This window comes from Gobio gobio, assembly GCF_949357685.1.
Source record: "Gobio gobio genome assembly, chromosome: 2".
In the NCBI taxonomy this organism is placed as follows: Eukaryota; Metazoa; Chordata; class Actinopteri; order Cypriniformes; family Gobionidae; genus Gobio; species Gobio gobio.
This window is the reverse complement of record NC_137098.1, coordinates 54,322,859-54,343,313: the sequence shown is the minus strand read 5'-3', so window position 1 is coordinate 54,343,313 and position 20,455 is coordinate 54,322,859. Positions and strand designations below refer to the sequence as shown.

The window sequence follows — 20,455 nt, the reverse complement described above, 5'->3', positions numbered from 1 at the left end:
TTTCCCATTGGCCCCTCTCCATCATGGCCTCCTAATCATCCCCATATACAATTGGCTTCAACACTTCATCACTCTGTCTCCTCTCCACCAATCAGCTGGTGTGTGGTGAGTGTTCTGGCGCAATATGGCTGCCGTCACATCATCCAGGTGGATGCTGCACATTGGTGGTGGGTGAGGAGATTCCTCCCTTCTATGCAAAGAGCTTTGAGGGCCTAGAATATTAATATTTTGATTGAGATTTTGTTGTTATATTTTCAGTTTTCAATTTTAATTTTATCTTTAGAAAATGTATCTGCTTTTGTCATTTTTATTCGTTTTTGATGTGTCTATTTAACTTTTATTGATTTATTTTTATTTTGCATTTAGGTTTAGTAATTTTAGTACTTAAACTTATTTTATTATAGTTCGCAAATTACTTTTCTATTATACTATTTCAATGAATGAATTTTTTTTTGTTGTAAGTTTTAGTTTCAGATAATAACAACACTACTTATTATTACTATCTTAAATACAGTTCATCACATTGTATCATGGGATTACCTTCTCCATGAAGGATGCTCCTTGGAATTTAGCCAAAACGAGAAGGTTTTGGAACAGCTTTTGTTCCATTAGTGCACCTATGACGCATTAAAATGCTGGCTACAGATGCAGCTGACTAGGTTTTGGAGTCTTTTTAGTAATGAGGCCGAAAGGCCAAAGAAAATTAAATCTCAAAGACCAGGTTTGCACTTTACAGAAATAGCCCTCGTTTGCTGGTAGTCAAATCACCTTTATATAGCGCTTTATACAATAAAGATAGTTTCAAAGCAGCTTTACCGTGATAACAGGAAAATGATGCATTTCGGCTGTTGTTCAGTTCCGTTGTAAAGATCATCAATTATTAAATTAGCTCATTTCATCTATAAAGCAGTTCTGTAAAATAATTGTCATCGTCCAGCTCAGTTCAGTTCTCACACAGTCAGTACAGTCAGATTAATAAAATAGTTGAATATAACAAGCCCCATACCAGCCCATAATCAACCCTTTCTCTCCATTTCCCTCATTTAAACTCTTTCCCGTTTTTCTATTTACCGCCAATTGCTCCCCTTCAGACCTCTTGCTCACTCATATAAACACCCTCATTAAAATCATTCAGGGATCTCATTTTTCCAGCTTCCCTTGATGCTCTCAAGCCTCCTTTCACAAAATGACTAATTTTAATATTCGTGAGAACATATATATATATATATATATATATATATATATATATATATATATATATGTGTGTATATATATAGAAGACCTTATTATTATGCATGACGGCCCAAAAGGGCTGATAAATGCCCTGAGATCTACAGTCGGCCTCATCTGATCATTGGTCGCTTTGTTTGTAAGCACTCAAGACAGCGAGACACCACGATGAAATGCTTCACTTTTATCTTGCAGCACAGGTGTTTGCAATTACCAGCTTTGCCCGTCGTCATGCCAAATGGAGCAGCCATTTGGAGGTTCCTTTAATACGTAATCGCGGCAGAACAATGAAGGCTTTGTCTTACGTTAATCATCATATTAGGCCATGACTCCTACCTAGTGCCCTACTCTAAACATGGGTGTGAGTGCTTACAAATACAGACAGTTTGCTTTGAGACATTTAAAAAAACGGCTAGAAACAATATCAGGGAATTTTAAAATTGTGATTACCAAGTAAATTTTTAAATATAATTATATAATGTATTATTCATTATATACAATACAGTTCAAAAGTTGATTAAAAATAAATCGGTGACATTAAAATATTTATATTTAAATAAAAAAAATATTTGTTCCTATTAATCAGAATTCAACAAATCGACAAAACATGATTCCCACAAAAAACCAATACATTTAGGCTTGGTGAGTATAATAGATTTTTTTTCAAAAACAACCCCAGACTTTTGTCTAGTTTTGCTCTGTAATATTTCATTGAGTAGAAAGTGATCTTTGTAACTGTTTATGTAGAGAACAATAATCCTCTAATCTAATGGAAATTATAGTGATAAAAAGAGTGGAAACCCTGCTGAGCTGGTTTAAGATGGTCTCTCATCTTGGCCAAGATGGCCAGCTAGATGGTCTCCCAGTTTGACCAAAAGTGCAAAAAACTGCCCTAAAACCGGCTAAAAGGCCAGACTGGGACACCTACCCAAGTAGTTGTTCTGGTCTTAAATGGTTTAAGTTGGTCTATCCTGGCCAAGCTGGTGTTTAGAAGAGAAACCCTCTAAAAACGGGTAAAAAGGCAATCTGACCAGGCTGGGAGACCAGTTAAAACCAGCAAAGCAGTTTAGGCTGGTTTAATGTATTTTCTTTTCAGCAGGGAAGAAAACAAGACATAAAATAATTGGCACAAACTAGGCAGTAAAATCTCCATGTGGGATTTGAGATCTAATGGCCCCCTTGATCATTTGATACCAGCAATATCCTGTAAATTATATTTTAAGTGCATTAGCGTGAGCTTGGCCCGAATCACTTTATCACCACAGCCTTTATTTGTCCAAGTTTGACAGTGCCTATTAGATTATTGCGGCTTCATAAGCAAAAAGGAAAAACAGAAATCACAATAAACAACTTGCTAGGGTATTTGGATCAGAAGCGACCGTAGTTAAATTATAGCGTGCGTTGAGATGGATTGAATCATTTGGGTCCTGTCACAGTGCACAGTCAGATAAATGACTCGGCTGATCAAGTAATGAATCAATGTTGCGCAAATGAATTAACAAAATATCTAAACCTACAAACCACCCCATGCTGCTGAAAGCTGTGCACCCGCATAACAGTATAATGTATAATAAATGTTCAGATTAAAGACCGTTCATAAATCAAACAGTGCATTAAAATCCTTTTGGATTTGTACAACATACTACAGGATGTCCGTAAAAAAGAACTACTCAGAACAAAGCAGCCAGGACTTGAGTTATGTTTATAAGTGGCGTCAAACATCATTATTGCTGTGTGAAATATCAAGGAATTTTTAAATTAATATTTCCAGGCCTTAATGAAATTTAAACAAAGTCTCGGAAATGTGAATATAAATGAGAAACACAGAGAATTGTGGGTATAGACTCTTTTGAATTGAGCCAGTAAGTAATCGCCTGTCAACCAACCCTAACCAGGGTCATTATCGTAAACTAAAACTATAAAGAAAAAAAGTCTTTATTTGAAACAAATTAAACATCAACTGAAAAAATATATTTTAAAAAAATTACAGTATTTTATTTATTATTATTATTATTAAAACATACCTAAAATTAAAGTGAAAACAGAAAATATAAAATACAATCTTATTCAAAATATAACAACTGCATAGTAACATCGAAGAAAGTGTATTATGTACGGGTTTTGTTTTTATTAATATTTTGAATGAACTTTTATTTTTATATATTGTTACCTTTTTTCCTTTTTTTTATGTGCCGTTGTCGTTTTTATTAGTTGTTTGATTAGTTGTTTAATGTTACTATTTAGGTTTAATTAATTTTTATTTCCGTTTTAGTTCAGTTTTATTTTTTCCATTAAGTACTTATTTCAGTTAATTGCCAAGAAAACATTTTTAATTTTCGTTTAGTTGAAATTCAAGTACTAAAATAGTTCAAACTAAAACTTTCATCTAATATTTATATTTCATTTAATTTCAACTTTCAAAAATATGTTTAATAGTTAACAGTAGTAACCCCGTTCCTATCATATTTTTTCTCAAGAAAAGCACCACTTGAATTTTCTTCACAGTGGATTTCATACCTGCTGTCTCCCACATCTATGTTTCTTTGTGTGTGTGCGCATCTTACAGGAACTACACCGTTGTAAACTTGGCCAAGGGGCAGGTGGAGGTAAAACGGATGCCATGCCCAGGAACACGTCTGAGCTGCCAAATAAAGATGGAGAACACCCTGTGGACCGCCACTGAGGTGAGCCTCTGGGAAACATGGCGCGGCTCGCTGTCAGTCGCTGCATTCTGTTCAACAGTGTAGGAATGTTACCAAGGCAACAACACTAATGGATATACACTTGCCCTCAGGTTCTCACAGTGAAGGAGATGTGTTGTAACGTTATGTTTATTGCTCAAGTTTTGTTTGTGATTTCTTCACCACTAGCAGGATAGCAATGCAATGACCGTTTTCAAACAGGTTTCCTAAATAGATTCCTCTGCCCCAAACTACACTATTAGTTGACACTGCCTTGTTTTTAATGCCTGTTGGCTAAGATTTTATTCAGAAAGCATTTTAAGAGATGTGTTTAATTAGGTTTCATCACCTGAAGACTATACCGTACAAAAAGATGTAAGATAGAATTCACATTAGTTAATGACAGTGAAGACATTTGTAATGTTACAAAAGATTTCTATTTAAAATAAATGCTGTTCTGTTGAACTTCTATTTATCAAACAATCCTGGAAAAAAAAATTCCACATAAATATTAAGCATTACAACTGATTTCAACAATTAAAATAATTAGTATAAGAAGAGATGTTTCTTGAGCAGTAAATCAGCATATTAGAACCTTCTGAAGGATCATGTGAAAAATCAGGGATAAATTACATATTTAAATATATTTAAACAGACGATAGTTATTTTAAATTGTAATAATATTTCACATTATTACTGAATTTACTGTATCTCTAAACAAATGTTGCCTTGGTGAGAATAAGAGACTTCTTTCAAAAACATAAAAACATGTACGGACCCCAAACTTTTGAACTGTAGTGTATTTGAAACATCTGATAGAGCCAAAATGACAGTGTTAAAGTATTTCAACATCGAAACATTGAGCTTTAAAATTTTGTCAATTTTGGTTTAAGTTGTTTCATTTGGTTCATTTTGTTCTACTTCACCTAATAAGTGACTAGTTTTTCTCAAGATATAGCATGCATGCACTTTGTAAATAGGAATGGGAATTGTCATGAATTTAATTTGGATTCTTATTCTGATTTAAATTACCAATTTTAGTCCCTGAAGAGTAATTGGATTATGGGAAAAACAGAAAAGGTCTAAAGGAATTACACTTTACACTGCGACCACCATCTTTACTCAGAAACCATTTGAAATAGCACACAGTATACCAAGAAAAGACACATGGGAAAAAGACACATTGTAATGTAGCACAATGGCAGTATGTACAGAGGATTTCTGTGGTTTTATTTGGTGGAAGACTGTTGATCCATAACCACCAGTGAACCCAAACATCATGAATTTAATTTGGTCCCAGTATTTTGTAAAAAAAAAAGAAAAAAAAGAAGAAAAAAAAAGAAAACAAGAAACAGTTCTGAATTAGTAGCATTTCTCGATTTCCAACCCTATATGTAAGTGAGCACAGCAAATGAATGGAGATGGTTATCTTGATACCTTGTTGATGTTTCTTCAGGAACAGGAAGTCTTTATCTACAGCCTGAAAGAGATGTGTCCCTTGAGTCACCCGCAGAAACGGCTCTCCTGTCCGGCTGTGGTAACCTGTCTCTTTTTACTGCCCGCCAGGAAAGAGGTCAGTGCCCCAACTTGCAGTCATTGTCATTTTTTTACATACAATGTACAGTATGCATACATGCATTATTTTTTTTTTTTTGGCGTCACTTTAATATATAATGTTTTTTTATATAATATTAATTTGAATATATATATTTTTTCTCATATGAATTGTTAAACACAGCCTGACTAACTAACAAGTGCCCAAAATCCCTCTAAAACCAGCAAATCAGACCAAATTGTCGGTGGGGTAAGACCAGCAAATCACCTTAGGCTAGTTTGAATTGTCTTTTTTTTCCCCACATCAGGCTTGATCTTGGGTAAGTGGGCAGGTTTTTCTGCCGCGTTTGAAGTAGCTGGCGTCCAGGTGTTCCCACTCTCCCGCTCTTTAGCAGACGTCCAAATGACATATTCAGTCCTCGTCGCTTCTCCAAGCACTCTCTTATATGAGCCTCACTCTTTTTGAAGTGCCCTCAGTTCCCACCATTCGTTCGGTGCAGGTCACTGACAAATTGAATGTCAAAAGCAGTTGTTGAGATTGGGGAAAGAACGCGCAGCTGGTTTGGGGCTGTCAAGGCGCTTTTAGGGAGGAAACACTTTTCGATATGGCACTTGGACAAAAATGCATGTGAAGGCAGATTAAATATGCAGAGAATTCTGTATTGTTTGACAGGATGTTGTTTGGTTTAAGTATGACTGTGTGTTTGCGAAGATTCTCAGATATCCAGGTCATTTAGAAGTTAAAAGCAGCATGACAGATCACAACAGAATTAAATAGATGATGCATTCATAGGCGCATTAACTCTCATACACAATCTACAAAAAATCCTTCTAAAATGACTTCTTAATGAGTCTTTAATTAGTATTTAGACTTGTTTTCTAGCAAAAGATTTTTATAAAAATCTTCAAAACAAGATATTTTATCTTTTAAAATATAGTATTGAAAAGTATTATATATAAATATATTTAAAAGTATAAATAAAGTGACTAATATTTGTGACTTTTTTCAGCAAAAACATTTAAAAAGTCTTTAAAGCAAGTTATATTCACTTGAGAAGCAACAATGTATTCAATTTTAAGATTTGTTTTCACAGAACAAATCGTCAATGTGTGTTCTTTGTGTAGTCTTTTTACTTTAAATTTGTTTATACCTAAATCTCCCAGTGCAGTAAGACAAAAAACACTCGTATTAAGAAAGATTTTAAAGCAAATCCTAATATCTAAGCCATTGTTGATTTCCAAGTAGCTCTTGTTTCAATGACTTGTAGGAAAATCAGACAAAAGTACTTAAGAAATAGGGATTTTTGCAGCTAAGCTATTTAAAAAATAGCACTGTCATGTTTTTTGTTGCTTGGTATATTTGTATGTCATCATGACATGTTTTTGACTTGTCTCATGGTATATTTAAAATATTAAACAAATGTTCTTACAGATGAAGTGTGTGATTTCTGTATAACTAGTGACACCAAATGGAATTGCAGAATGTCTAACTTTATACTTTTTAAGCTGCACATGTGTGTGTGTGTGCAGACTTCTGATATTGCTCGAGTTATATTGCTAAAGGGAAAATGTGTGGGACAAAAAGCTAGATGATTTGAATCAGACTGAAAGGATCATTTCAACTGAGTTGGGTTCATCCACATATACATTAGTTATCAGTATGGAACTGACGCTCTCAGAAATCTTGTGTTAAAATATGCAGCATTTCAAGCTCATGGGGCATCAAACGGAATTTCCACATATGTGGATTTTTATTTTTGACACCATGTGATCTCGATGTGACGGAAAAGTAATCTCTACAACAACAAAAAAAAGTTTTTGACTGACAGGGTTAACTACTTCTTTTAAGTTTTATGTTTCATAATTTTACTTATTATTATATTGTAAGTTAAATAATTTGCCAGTGCAATAAGACAAAAATAACTAAATACACTTGTAATTAAGATATAAAAAGGTCTAAAAACAAGTCTTAATATACGGATCAGGCATAACATTATGACAGGTGAAGTGAAAAACTGATAATCTCTTCACAACGTTAACTACTTGGCACAGCTGATCGGTCCATGCTGCATCTGCAGCCAGTGAGCTCTATAGCAGTTTGCTCTATTTTCTCTATAGCAGTTTTCAGCGCACTTTCAGAGTTTGTCTAAAACCCTCCACCTTCCCCAGCTCCACCTGTATAGATCTGCTATGGGATAATTGATATATGCTATTTGTGCAGCAGCAGTATGTCTAACATACTCACAGCAGTGTGTAGTGTATGTATTGGCAGCAGCAGCAGCAATCTACAACAACATAAATATTCAACAGCAGCAGCAATTCAGCAGCAGCGTAGCAGATCTATTCCAGCAAGACAAAATACATTAACATTTTCATTATGTCTCTTGTTCAGTCTCTCCCTCAGGTGTTTGCAGGTATGTCTGATGGTCTCATAGCGGTTTATTCTCTGGTAGACGACATGCCTGTGGAGGGAGAGACCTACATCTGCTCACACACGATCAACAAGCATCTGCTGAGTATGGACGACTTGGACCCTCGGCAGCGGCCGTACCCCGTGCGAAGCATCGTGCCTGTGAGCACCGGATCAGAGGTGTGGTACACCAATGGTCCTGGTGTGCTCGTCATCGACAGTCTCACACTTCAACCCATCCGCCGCCTCGACCCATATCTTCCACCGTCCTGCGTGGTGTCCATGGCGTCGTCCGCCAGCTGCTGGGGCGACGAGGCCGTCTGGTGTCTGGACAGTCACACCAACATGCTCCTGATGTATCATGCCGCAAGCTATCAGATCTGCGCCACATACAACTGCAGCGACGCGAATCCACTGCGTGACGTTTTCCCTGTGGAAAGGCAGGCGGGGATCGTGACGCCCATGAGCCCTGACGTAGATGAAGAGTCTCTTCCGCTTAACCTGGATCTAGTGAAGATAACGGTTACGCACAGCGAGGACGCAGGAACGCAGATCTTGTGCCAGCAGGACTCGCTGGATTACTGCTCCATGACTTCTTCCGGGTTCAGCTCGGAGCAGCTGGGTCAGATTGGGGATTTGGAGCAGGTTGGCTCGTCGGGTCTTCCTCACATCGAGCGCTCTAGTTCGGAACCCCTCAGCTCTTTGACGAGCTCCAGCAGTATGCCTTTTTCCGTTGCCGTTTCACCAGATTCAGTTCCATCCAGGAGCGCAACAGATCCAGAACTAGCGGATCAAAGCTACACACCACTGCAGCTGAAGGCCTTAAACATCATTCCTGTCAACAGCACCATCTGGGTTCCCAGGTATGGCTAACAATTCATCATAACGGTTACAGATTTTCATTTTGATTAATAGAATTTAAAAATCATTTATTTGTGTGTTTTGATGCCGTCATGCCACAAGGCCAGACTTTTGAAAATTAAATATTAAATAAATCAATACTTTTATTCACCAGGGATACATTCATTTGATCAAGTGTCAGTAAAGACATTTATAATGTTACAAAAGATTTATATTCCAAATAAATTTGTTTTTTCTGTTTTAAAGTTTGGGGTCAGTATGAGTCAGAAGTCTCTTATGCTTACCAAGACTGTTTTATTTAATTTAAAAAAATACAGATAATTTTGAAATATATTACAATTTAAAATAAATGTTTTCTACTTGACCATATTTTCAAATGTAATGGGATGCAAAGCTGAATTTTCTGCATCATTACTCCCCTCTTTAGTGTCACGTTCAGTGTTGGGCACGTTACTTTAAAAAAGTAATTAGTTATAGTTACTAGTTACTTCTTACAAATAGTAACTGAGTTACATCATTATAAAAGTAACTAATTACCAGGGAAAGTAACTAATGTGTAACTTTTTATTTTCTTCAAATGTTCAAATATATCAATTAACTTGGATGCCCCCAATATTAAATATGTTAAATGATTGAATTGGACACTAAATAGAATAAATTATTATTATAAAACATTGTACATTAATGTACACTATTGTAATGTTGCTGTGGGACAATGTGAGACACCTATCAAATTCAATATATTATTGTAAATATTATCAGTAGACCTACTATAGTGTACATATTGTGTAAATATTATCAGTAGACCTACTATAGTGTAAATATTGTGTAAATATTATCAGTAGACCTACTATATAGTGTAAATATTGTGTAAATAGTATCAGTACTTCTTTACTACTCCTCTGGTAGTGGAGCTCACGTTATCACCTGGGTTTTTAGCCACTAATGTTGTGGCTGTGATGACGTGAGGCTTCATTAGATTAGAAATAGAATTACTTGCCACCGACGTGGATAGACTCTTTCTTCCTGGGCATAAGCTGCACGTTACATAAACATTCTTACCTTTCACCTCAACGAGGGAAAAGTAGCGTTTATACTTTCAGTTTGCGAAAGCTACCATTGAAGTCGTTGGACTGCCATCGCTGACTGTGCATATGCGTGTGCGTCATAGGTGTGTGTGTGTGTGTGTGTGAACTCAACTTATCAACCTCAACCTTGTGTCCCACCCACCAATCATCATCAGTTATGTGTACCACCCAACCCACCCCCCAACACGCATGGCCGGTGCACGCGCGCACACACACACACACACACACATGCACGCGCGCTGCAGGTCCGACTGACAGAGAGCCTGTTCGGATGAAAACCGCTTCAATGAGCTCAATTATAGTAACGCCGCATTTCTTTTCCTCAGTAACGCTAACGGCGTTGTAACGGAAGAAACAGTAATTCGTTTGATTACTCGTTACTGAAAAAAGTAATTCCGTTAGTAACGCCGTTAATCTATAACGCCGTTATTCCCAACACTGGTCACGTTACCTTCATTCATTCTTAAAATCAGTTGTTGTATCTGTTTATATTAGTTCATGCGTATTTGCTAAATAAAAAATATATATATATAATTTTTTTTTCTAATGATACTTACCCCAAATTGTTGTACATTTGTGCAAATACAAATGCAACTGGAGTAGATACACCTCTTAATATTTTGCTGTTCAATAGCTGTTTCACTTGCTTCACAGTACAGTAGTAAAATCAGTCACATGTATTTGATATTTCATGCTGACTTTAAAACGCAGAGGCATTATAGACATACTTAAGGCCTAACCTGTTTTACAGAGGTTGAACATGCTCTTGGTCTTGGATCATCCTTTGTTGCTCTTGGATCAGTTTGGATCATATCTGAATTTTTGGGGTAATGTTTGTGTTAGCATTAGCAGTCCCGTTTATCTCAATAGCAGTTTCTCAGCTGAGGCAGGTTGTTTTGAGCCAATCACCTTATCTTAGGGCTTAGTTTGGTCATAAAACAACGTGATAGCAGTTGTACGTGTAGAATTAGGTCTTTGATTGGTCGATCACTGTCCTCTGGTTTCAGACTATGATAAATGTTGTTCTGATAAACGTGTCCTGCTGGAGTTATTCATCAATTAAACATTTGGTTAAAGAGAGCTTAAGCACAAGATCAAGGGCAGAATGAAGTGTTGTTTCAGAAGGGCACATTAAAATGTATATGTTTTATTCATTATTATCAAATGCATTATAATTTCAGTGGTTAATAATTTGATTTGGTCACCACCGTGTAATCAGGTCACACAGGTGCCTTATGTTGTGCTGAAAGGAAACCGAGGCACCCGATGAGGACATTGATTTATAAAAGGAGCTTCCTGCTACTTATAAACTAGGTTAGAGCTCTTTTATAAGCATGAGAGTTCACTATTGTATCATAGTGAATATCACTGTACAATGTGTTCATTTATTTTAAAAATAAAATACTAAATCGTCAGATAGTATTATTTGGCATTCATTATTATAAAAGGGACTACAAATTACCTTTCACAGTTTTGGTTAATGCCAACAAAAATGATTTATGTTCATCCTTTTTGAAATTAAGTAGATGTCTGTTTTGCAAATGTAAGTTGATTGAATGCAATAAAATTAAGTGATCAAGAATTGTTGCATTAGCTCATTTTACTTAAGCAAATTGAACAACCTGCCAAAAAAAAAATATGTGTGTGTCAAATTGCTTTGTAAGTTAAAAATCCTTATCCAGGAATCACAAATGACTGGAAAAGTCTATTTCAAGAATTAAAGTCCCCCTGTAGTCAATCATTTAATCCCTTAAAACTCATCTATGATCACCAAAATGACACTTTTTCCTGTGAATTTTTTTTATTCATGCCTTAAAATAGCTCAAATGTAACTCTACACCCTTGCTTCATTGAGTATCCGCGGTTATGAATGCAAATTAGCCCCGCCTCCACTCACTCACACCAGCGCAGAGACCCACTCGGTCAACTCGTATACAAGTCGAATGATAAGAATGGTAATGTGTTTTATGTATCGCTCTCTACAACATCGGACACATTACGTTAATTAATATGATTATCTTTTTGCTTGACTACTAATGTGTTGCTAATGTTACACAACCCATATTTCCGTTCGCCATCTCAGTCTGCCTTCTAAAAATCAGCATCCTACAATCCTAAGGCATATAGTTCATCATAACACCATAATATTTGTCATTCACCCACTATATTGCTAAATTTCCTGATTTTTTTTTCATATCAACAGAAAAATATACCGGGATAACCTGGCTTCTCTTGAGACTCCCCTGCTTCACTGTTAATTATATGCTAAAGCCCGCCTGCACATTGACGTGACGTGATTGGTTACCAAGGTAGTTTGTGACGTCAGATACACCCGAGATTTCAAACCTTTGATTTTGAAGTCTTTTTTCACTGCAGCTTTCAAGAGAAAATACTCCGCAATGGTATTAACTTATGAATTTTCACCAAAATTGACTTTTAGGGCGAGATTTACTAATAGTTTGCGCCAGCACAAACCCTCTTTTGGCGTTAAAAAAATACTGTCAGGATTTACTGAAGACGAAAAAAATTACTCTGAAAAGGCGTGGACAGAGTTATTTTTGCGGGGTTTTTTTTTTTTTGAGAGAGGAGAGTATTTAAATAAATGCTGTGCTTAATCTGTGATAGTGAAGTATAACGTGACAGTGGTGGCATCAATGCTCTACTCACTTCACATGTTTTATGTGTGTTTGCAGGCGTGGAGGAGACATCATGGTTATTGAGGTCCAAGAGCAGGCGGGGTCGCTCAGGGGTCGTGTGATAGCCGTGTTGACGCCACCTGGGGTGCAAGAGTACGGGTACATGTCAACAGCCAGTCACACGCAAACATGCACACAAATAATCAGTGTCCACATATACAATTCCACACTGTTCATGACACCGATTGCCTGTAGCAAATGAAAATCAGTGATGGATGTGGCGCTCTGCTGCCCATAAACAAGCCCAGACAGATTTTGCAGATGTCTTTCGCATTTTCTGCATTGGTTTTTGAGGGGAAAACTTTCAAAACAGTCTTTCTGGTTAGATGAAAGTGAATCTAATCTTATTTTTTTTAAATATTTAAAGCTGCAAGCATTTGCCTCAAAATACGGTAGAATAACTGATTAAACTAAAATGTTCAAGAAATGTTCCTGTGTTTGAAACGAGAGATGGCTACAGTTAGCAGTTGTAGTTTAGTTCTTCATAAACCAGTTCAATTTCTTGTACACACAAACACCTGCATCACAGCAGACACATCCCATTAGAGCCCAGCGGCTTCACGTAACCAAACATAAGTGTGGGCGTGCAACCTCATTTAGACTGCTGACAAAACCCTCATATAAATCCTTTACGAACACGAACACACACACACACACGTCAAATGAATTGTGCTGATCCCTCAAAACATATATATTTCTTGTGTGTTTTGTCTGCCTGGATGTCCTTGTGGCAGATATCATGTTAATGAAAGAATAAGCCACAAGAGTCTGCGTGTTACAGTAATTTTACCACACTGAAGTGAAAGCAGTGGCTGCTTTTTGTTCCTTAGTTGTGCACCCTCGTTTCCTCATTCTATTTTGCATCCTACAGCTTCTCCGTCTTAGGATGCAAGGATGAAGGAATAGAAGCAAAGAAATATATTTGTTGAATAAAATATTTCTGAAGCATCATTGCGAAGCAACATCAGGTGGATTTTAATTAAGCACTGTATGTGAAATACAGATTTGTATATATATATTTAAAGTTTTTAATATAGCTTTTTTATATTATTATTATTTTAATGTTTAATAATAATAATATTTAATTGTATCAAACAAACATGTCACTAGTGTAATCTTTTATTTATTTATTTATAAATATTATAGGTGTGTTTATTTATTTTAATTGTATCATTAAACTAGCTATAGCCAATAGCCTAAAATATTTTTTATTTCTTTAAATAAGATTCATTTAATTTTTAATATTGCTTTATATTTTGTGTCAAACAAAAATATCACAATTTTTTTTATAATAATGTGGTTTATTTATTTTAATTTTAATATTAATATATACAGTTGCAATTAAAATTATTCAACACCCCAGAGACTGTAATAATTTATAAATGTAGGCTTTTCTAAAGATACAGAGTTTTTTTTTATATTGTATCTATAACAGTTTATAGGCAAATTAAAAGTGATAATGTCAATATATAATGTAATGCTTTTGATTTACAGGATTCTTTTTGTAATACAGCAATGTCATAATTATTCAACCCCTATTCAAAGCTGCTGTTTTTAAAGGGGTCATGAAGTGGATTTTTAATCATTTTTGAATGTTTCCTGTGGTGCACTTATATTGTTAGTAAGATTTTTATATCATAAAATCTCATAATTTAGAAATAAAAGGTAATTATCTATCCTGATTTTAGCGCTCTGGCTTAAACGCTCTTTTTGAAGGGGCGTGTCTGCTGTGAGTGTAAACACCCACTGCTGTGATTGGCTGACATCTTTGCATATGAAATAGGTATTACATGTAGAACCCTCTCGAATACTTTTACTATGTTTTTTTGGCCCCACTTTATATTAGGTGGCCTTAAGTACTATGTACTTACATCACAAAATAAGTTCAATGTACTTACTGTGTTCAAATTGTATTGCAAAACACCTTTGCTGATATTGAGGTGGGATACGGGTAGGGTTAGGGACAGGTGTGGTGGTATGGGTAAGTTTAAGGGTAGGGTTAGGTGTAAGGGAAGTGTCAACTGTGTAAATACAAATGTAACTACAGAACTTAATTACAGACGTAATTACATGCAGGTATTTTTTTTTAATGTAAGTACAATGTAAAAACATGTATGTACACAATAAGTGCATTGTATCAAATGATTAATTAAAATGTTAGTATATAGTAGTTAAGGCCACCTAATATAAAGTGGGTCTGTTTTTTTACTATTACAGCTGTCGAGATTAACGAATTGTGAAAAGTGTTGATTATTGCATTATATTTAGATCTTTTCCCATCACATGAAAGGTTGCAGTGATGAGCATTGAGTAGATGACTGACAGTGTGTTGATCGCGTGAATGCAGTGATCTCGTCATCGCAACACGATTTCTCTCACGAAATGCTTTCACCACAACTAACAGCAAACACGATAACGATATAAGAGCTTCGTTGTGCAGTGTAACAACGTCATTCATTATAACGGCAGTTTTGGCAAGTGTCCAGATAAACTCGCGTGGTGTGATGGACAGCTTCTGCCATTATAAAGGAAGCGTTCTTTGATCGCTTTCTGTAGTTTAATCACAATTTAAATGATAGATTATTTTCATGCTACTTAGAGAAACAATGTGAAGTGAAGTGACGTTTAGTCATTGGATTGATTTACTGATGCATAAACGGTATTAAATAATTTTGAGACAAAGAAATCAGCCTGAACTCAGAAATCACTGATCACAGATCAGGCATTAGAATGAACACTGTTACTTATTTCTCATCAACTTTACGTTCTCAGAATCACTCAAATGTGTATTAATAAACTTTAATAATAACTAAAATAATAGTTTACTGATGCTTTTGTTGAATTGTTTTCATCAAGTCAAGGAAGTTGAATAATGTAAATTGCAATGTATATTAATATTATTATTATATTATATAATTCAATTGTATTTACATTTCTTTTATTTATAAAAAAATGTATTTGTTTTACAAAATTGCAATATATTTAAAATCTTGTTTATTTTTTAAAAATGTTTAATTTCCAAATCTATGGTTTATTTCAATCGCACTGGTAAACCATGAGCATGAATGCTTGTGTCAGGTGTTTTTGACTATATAGATTTCGGCATTGGAAGCACTTGTGTATCTCCTCTGGAAGCCTCCTTTCTCTTTGTTCCTCCCGGTTCAATTAGAGATTTGATCGGTTTCCAGGCCACAGGCTGAAGGACGGAGGAATGAGAAAACGAGGAAATCATCAATTACAGTATTGAAAAGCAGCCAGAATGATAAAACACATTGATGTTGCATATCTAATTCAATTAGTCTTAATAATCGCACATAGATTTGTACATTTTCTGAAGAAACTGTGCATTAAAAAAGATCATCCATTCAGCTAAACCGCCATTATTACTGTGTTTTGTAGGTGTTCAGGGAGAACTTTAATTTAAGTTAGCGTTGTTGTGAAATGTTTATCATAACCCAGTCTCTGTCCCTGTCTGACTCCCGTCAGCTCTCTGCGTAAACACACATTTATCAAACAAGCAACGCTTTCAGGGCCTGTAACTGCTCCTCTATGAGACGTTCCAAGAACAGACCCACTGATACTTCTGCGAAGAGTCCACGCTTGGTTTATTTTCAGCGTTTGCACGAAAGCACTCGTTCGCCTCTGGTCTCACTCTCTGTCTGTCTTTCTCTCCGTCTGTCTCTTAGGACTCTCGCGGAGGCGGCGCTTGTCGCAAAGGACACCGTTGTGTGCGGCTTCCGTAAAGAAAACATGGACTGGTGCCTGGCTGTCTGGCGGAGCTGGGGAGGCCGCGAACTGGAGCTCTTCTACCAGGGATACGAGGAGCTTGGCCGCTTGGAAAGCAGTCTGAGGAAAAGGAGGTAGCTGTGTAAACGGGATGGAGAATCGACATACTGTGCGGCCAATAACGGCACACACACCGATACAGGTGTGCCGTGGGTACGGGACACACACACACACACATATACATATGGACTGTTGCTTTAGGAAATATAATCCTGCAGGACTCGACCACATACACTTTATATAAGACAAACAGATTGAATGCTACATGCACTAAATGCATCAATATATACATTCAGCCCTGAGTGTTGGGGAGCACACTGATATACGAGTACATTTACATTCATGTACCCAGAATGCATCAGAATTAAACTAAGAGGTTCTAACCTAGGGGGTTCTTGCATTCATGAACTTGGTGCGTGTGTGTGTGTGTGTAATGAAATGCCAAGAAAGAAATGTTGCTGGCTATCAAACTTGATCAACTTCTTCTCAAGTTAACCAGCAATCTAGATGTGCCTTTGGATGAAGAATGTGCTGTCTCAGAAGTGACCAGCAAAAAAAACCAATGAACTGGCAGACCTCTGAAACCCCGCCCACTCAGTGAGGCCTTAATAGAGTGCAACAGTGTCCGGATACTTTTTCGGCAACCTTAGTTTCGGAAGAGACGTAAAGTTTTCACATTTAACAACCTTGTTGCGCACAGTAGACGAGCTAAGTTAGCATTAAAAGTCAGTTCCCATATGCAGAAAATTAATGGGATTTTTACCTCCGCAACCCAGCTGTTGCACTTTATAGGGAACAGTTTGATGTTTACTGTGAATCTCGGTTATGTACGGAGTGGAATACTAGCATACCGAGTACTTCGAGCAGTAGTATGCAGAGTTTGTCACATGACCTCATCGCTTTGCATGTTAAATTCAGTGAGTGGAAAATATGTCTGCTTTACATTTTTCAGTCTCTTTTTCTATTAAATTCCATTACATTTTGCAGTCTAATCAAATAATGAGATGAGGTGATGTTAAAAAGTCACACTGGAAATGGAAGGTCAAGTCGAACATGTATTATGGGATGCAGTGTTCCACACTGTACAGTATAGTACACATACTATACACTGCAGAAGTAGTATGCTAGTATGCATTTCCGAACACAGCCAGAGTGATGGCAATCTCCAATTTATGAGTAACTCAGAGGTTTTGATCTGTTTCGTGTTGTTGAGAACACCAGCATGTTGAAATGTCGTCATTGTAAATAATATCTGAGCATTTCATCTCTATAAAATGAATGTTATTTATTGTAGAATGTTTAAATCTCATGCTGCATGTGTACAAAGTTGTTACTGAACTGTAAATATGCTGAACAGAACATGATAAATAAATCAACAGCCTTTTATATTTAAGTGACTTTGTGCTGCTTTGACCTGAGGAATAGATTCCCAGACTACAAACATTTGCATTTAAAATTATACGAAGTTCATAGGTGTGTGTTTTGCTATTACTGTAATGCAACAGCTTTGCATTACATTCCTAAGGTGCCCCGTTACAGTTTTTCAAAGGTTCCTTATTTAGTTTTTGTGGTCTCCTACAATAGTTTTACAAGCATCAAATATACATATTTTCTCATAATATACATTGCACATCACCTCATTCCTCAAAGAGTCTGAAATCAGTTAGTTTGTGGATTCAGTCTCTCTAAGCCCCTCCTTTCCATGAGCCTACTCTGCTTTGATTGGTCAGACGGTCCAGTCTGTTGTGATTGGTCTAAATGAAATGTCCATTACCATATCTGCATTTCAGCTATGGCTTCCTAAGCACTTGTATACATTCAGTTATACGAACAGTAAATGGCATCATTTTTTTCTGTATCAATTTCAGTCCGAGTCCTTCCTTTGGAAAATGTTGACAACACGAACCAAACTCTTCCAGGCCTCAGCCAATGAAAAGCCAATGAAAACCATAGGCTGGCAGACCTTTTACATTCCCAAACCGCTTTATGACATACTGCATTAATGTAATATTCGAAAATGCATAAGGGCACTTTAAAAAGGTTCCAAAAACCACACAGTGATGCTGTAGAAGAACCATTTTTGGTTCACCAAGGAACCTTTCAGTGAAAAGTTCTTTAAAAAAAACTTTTCCTCTTTTATGGAATGGAAAGGTTCCATGAATGTTAAAGTTTCTTAATGGAACAAAAGATGCCGAAAAAAAAAATGTTTTATTTAAAAAAAATAATTTCATGAATTTCATTTGCTTTACAATTATGTATAGATAAACATGTTTTCAAGCCTTTACAAAGACGAGACAGTGTTTGAATGCGCTATAGCTTGCAGTTCTGCCTCAGATTGTGAGGTTACAGTTGCTTTTGCCTGCTGGCATTACATTACAACATAAACTTCACTGGAAATGACTCGTGTAGTAAAACAGCCTTGAGCTCTTAACAAGCACATTTATTACACATTCTCGCATTGGCAAGATCTGACTCACACACTTTATTAGCAGTGTGTGTATGTGCTTATTCATGTGAGATTAGAGTGGTAAAGGACACGTATAAAAATATGTTGGATTTATGAAAAAATTATATATAATTGTAACCGTGTTGACACCATTCCTGGTGATGACGTTGGTATATTTGTGATGACGTTTTTAGAAATGTGTCCCTCAGAAGTGCAGCAGAACAAGTCCACACGGAGCTCCTGGATTCAGATTCACTCACTATGTTCCTGATGACAGACGGGACTCTCACACACCTGGAGATTCTTCAGGAACTGCAATTACGGCACGATGACAGAACACCGCGTCACTCTGGTGACTTTCATCCTGCATCGACCTAACATCGCTCCGTTTTCAGGTATTATCAGGCCTGATGTGAGAAACAGGTTTTATTATATTTACATTATAAATATACACCGATCAAGCGTAACATTATGAGGTGAAGGGAATAGCACTGATTGGGTGCGATATATTAGGCAGCAAGTGAACATTTTGTCCTCAAAGTTGATGTGTTTGAAGCAGGAAAAATGGGCAAGTGTAAGGATTAGAGCGAGTTTGACAAGGGCCAATTTGTGATGGCTAGACGACTGGGTCAGAGCATCTCCTAAACTGCAGCTCTTGTGGGGTGTTCTTGGTCTGCAGTGGTCAGTATCTATCAAAAGTGGTCCAAGGAAGGAACAGTGGTGAACCGGCGACAGGGTCATGGGTGACCAAGGCTCATTGATGCACGTGGGGAGCGAAGGCTGGCCCATGTGGTCCGATCAAACAGACGAGCTACTGAAGCTCAAATTGCTCAAGAAGTTAATGCTGGTTCTGATAGAAAGGTGTCAGAATACACAGTGCATCGCAGTTTATTGCGTATGGGGCTGCATAGCCGCAGACCAGTCAGGGTGTAGATGCTGACCCCTGTCCACTGCCGAAAGTGCCAACCGTAGGCACATGAGCTTCAGAACTGGACCTTAGAGCAATGGAAGAAGGTGGCCTGGTCTGATGAATCACGTTTTCATCACGTGGATGGCCAGGTGTGTGTGCGTCGCTTACCTGAGGAACACATGGCACCAGGATGCACTATGGGAAGAAGGCATTGTAATGCTTTGGGCAATGTTTTGGCAGCAAAAGGGGGACCAACACAATATTAGGTCATAATGTTATGCCTGATCGTATTCTGTTATCGGCCAGAGATGAGTTTGTCAAAATAATGTTCATATATGGCAGTAACAGATATTACAAGTTATTGTGTGGATAGTGGGCCTTAACTAATAACTTTCCAGCTTCTCTATTTCGGTGTGAAAAACCACTGCTAAGGATTGTGCACGAGTGAATTGTTTCGATCAAAAGATGATTAATTGCTAAGCTGATGGAAAACGAACATGATTTGGATGTCTAAATGTTATCAGAGTAAATGATTCTCTGGTCGCTTTATGGTAGTCTTCAATTGACACTGGTAATATTTCACTGGTGGAACACAAAGAGCGTCAGTCCATGGAAAATAGTGGTAACGTTATAAATGAATCAGCACAGCATCCGATCGGAGAGGAGAGCCAATCCAGAGCAACATTCCCTGCATATGGTGCCTGATTCTTTGTAAACAAGCTGTTGGACCCGGAGCCAGAGGTTTACTCAACACTGGACATGGTGGCCTTGAAATTTTAAGTTGGATGAATGT

The 20,455-nt window shown here is 36.9% G+C and overlaps 1 protein-coding gene across 1 annotated transcript in view; it reads left to right on the top strand.

The window, feature by feature from the left end:
- lrrk1 (leucine-rich repeat kinase 1) overlaps positions 1–17,698 on the top strand; it is a 90,938-nt gene extending 73,240 nt beyond the window's left edge. The window contains exons 30-34 of the mRNA XM_079810454.1: positions 3,797–3,914; positions 5,368–5,484; positions 7,858–8,738; positions 12,518–12,619; positions 16,207–17,698. Coding sequence (XP_079666580.1) covers positions 3,797–3,914; positions 5,368–5,484; positions 7,858–8,738; positions 12,518–12,619; positions 16,207–16,384 — 1,396 coding nt within the window. The 3' untranslated portion in view covers positions 16,385–17,698. The remainder of the gene's footprint in view (positions 1–3,796; positions 3,915–5,367; positions 5,485–7,857; positions 8,739–12,517; positions 12,620–16,206) is intronic.
- Positions 17,699–20,455: the final 2,757 nt, after the last annotated feature.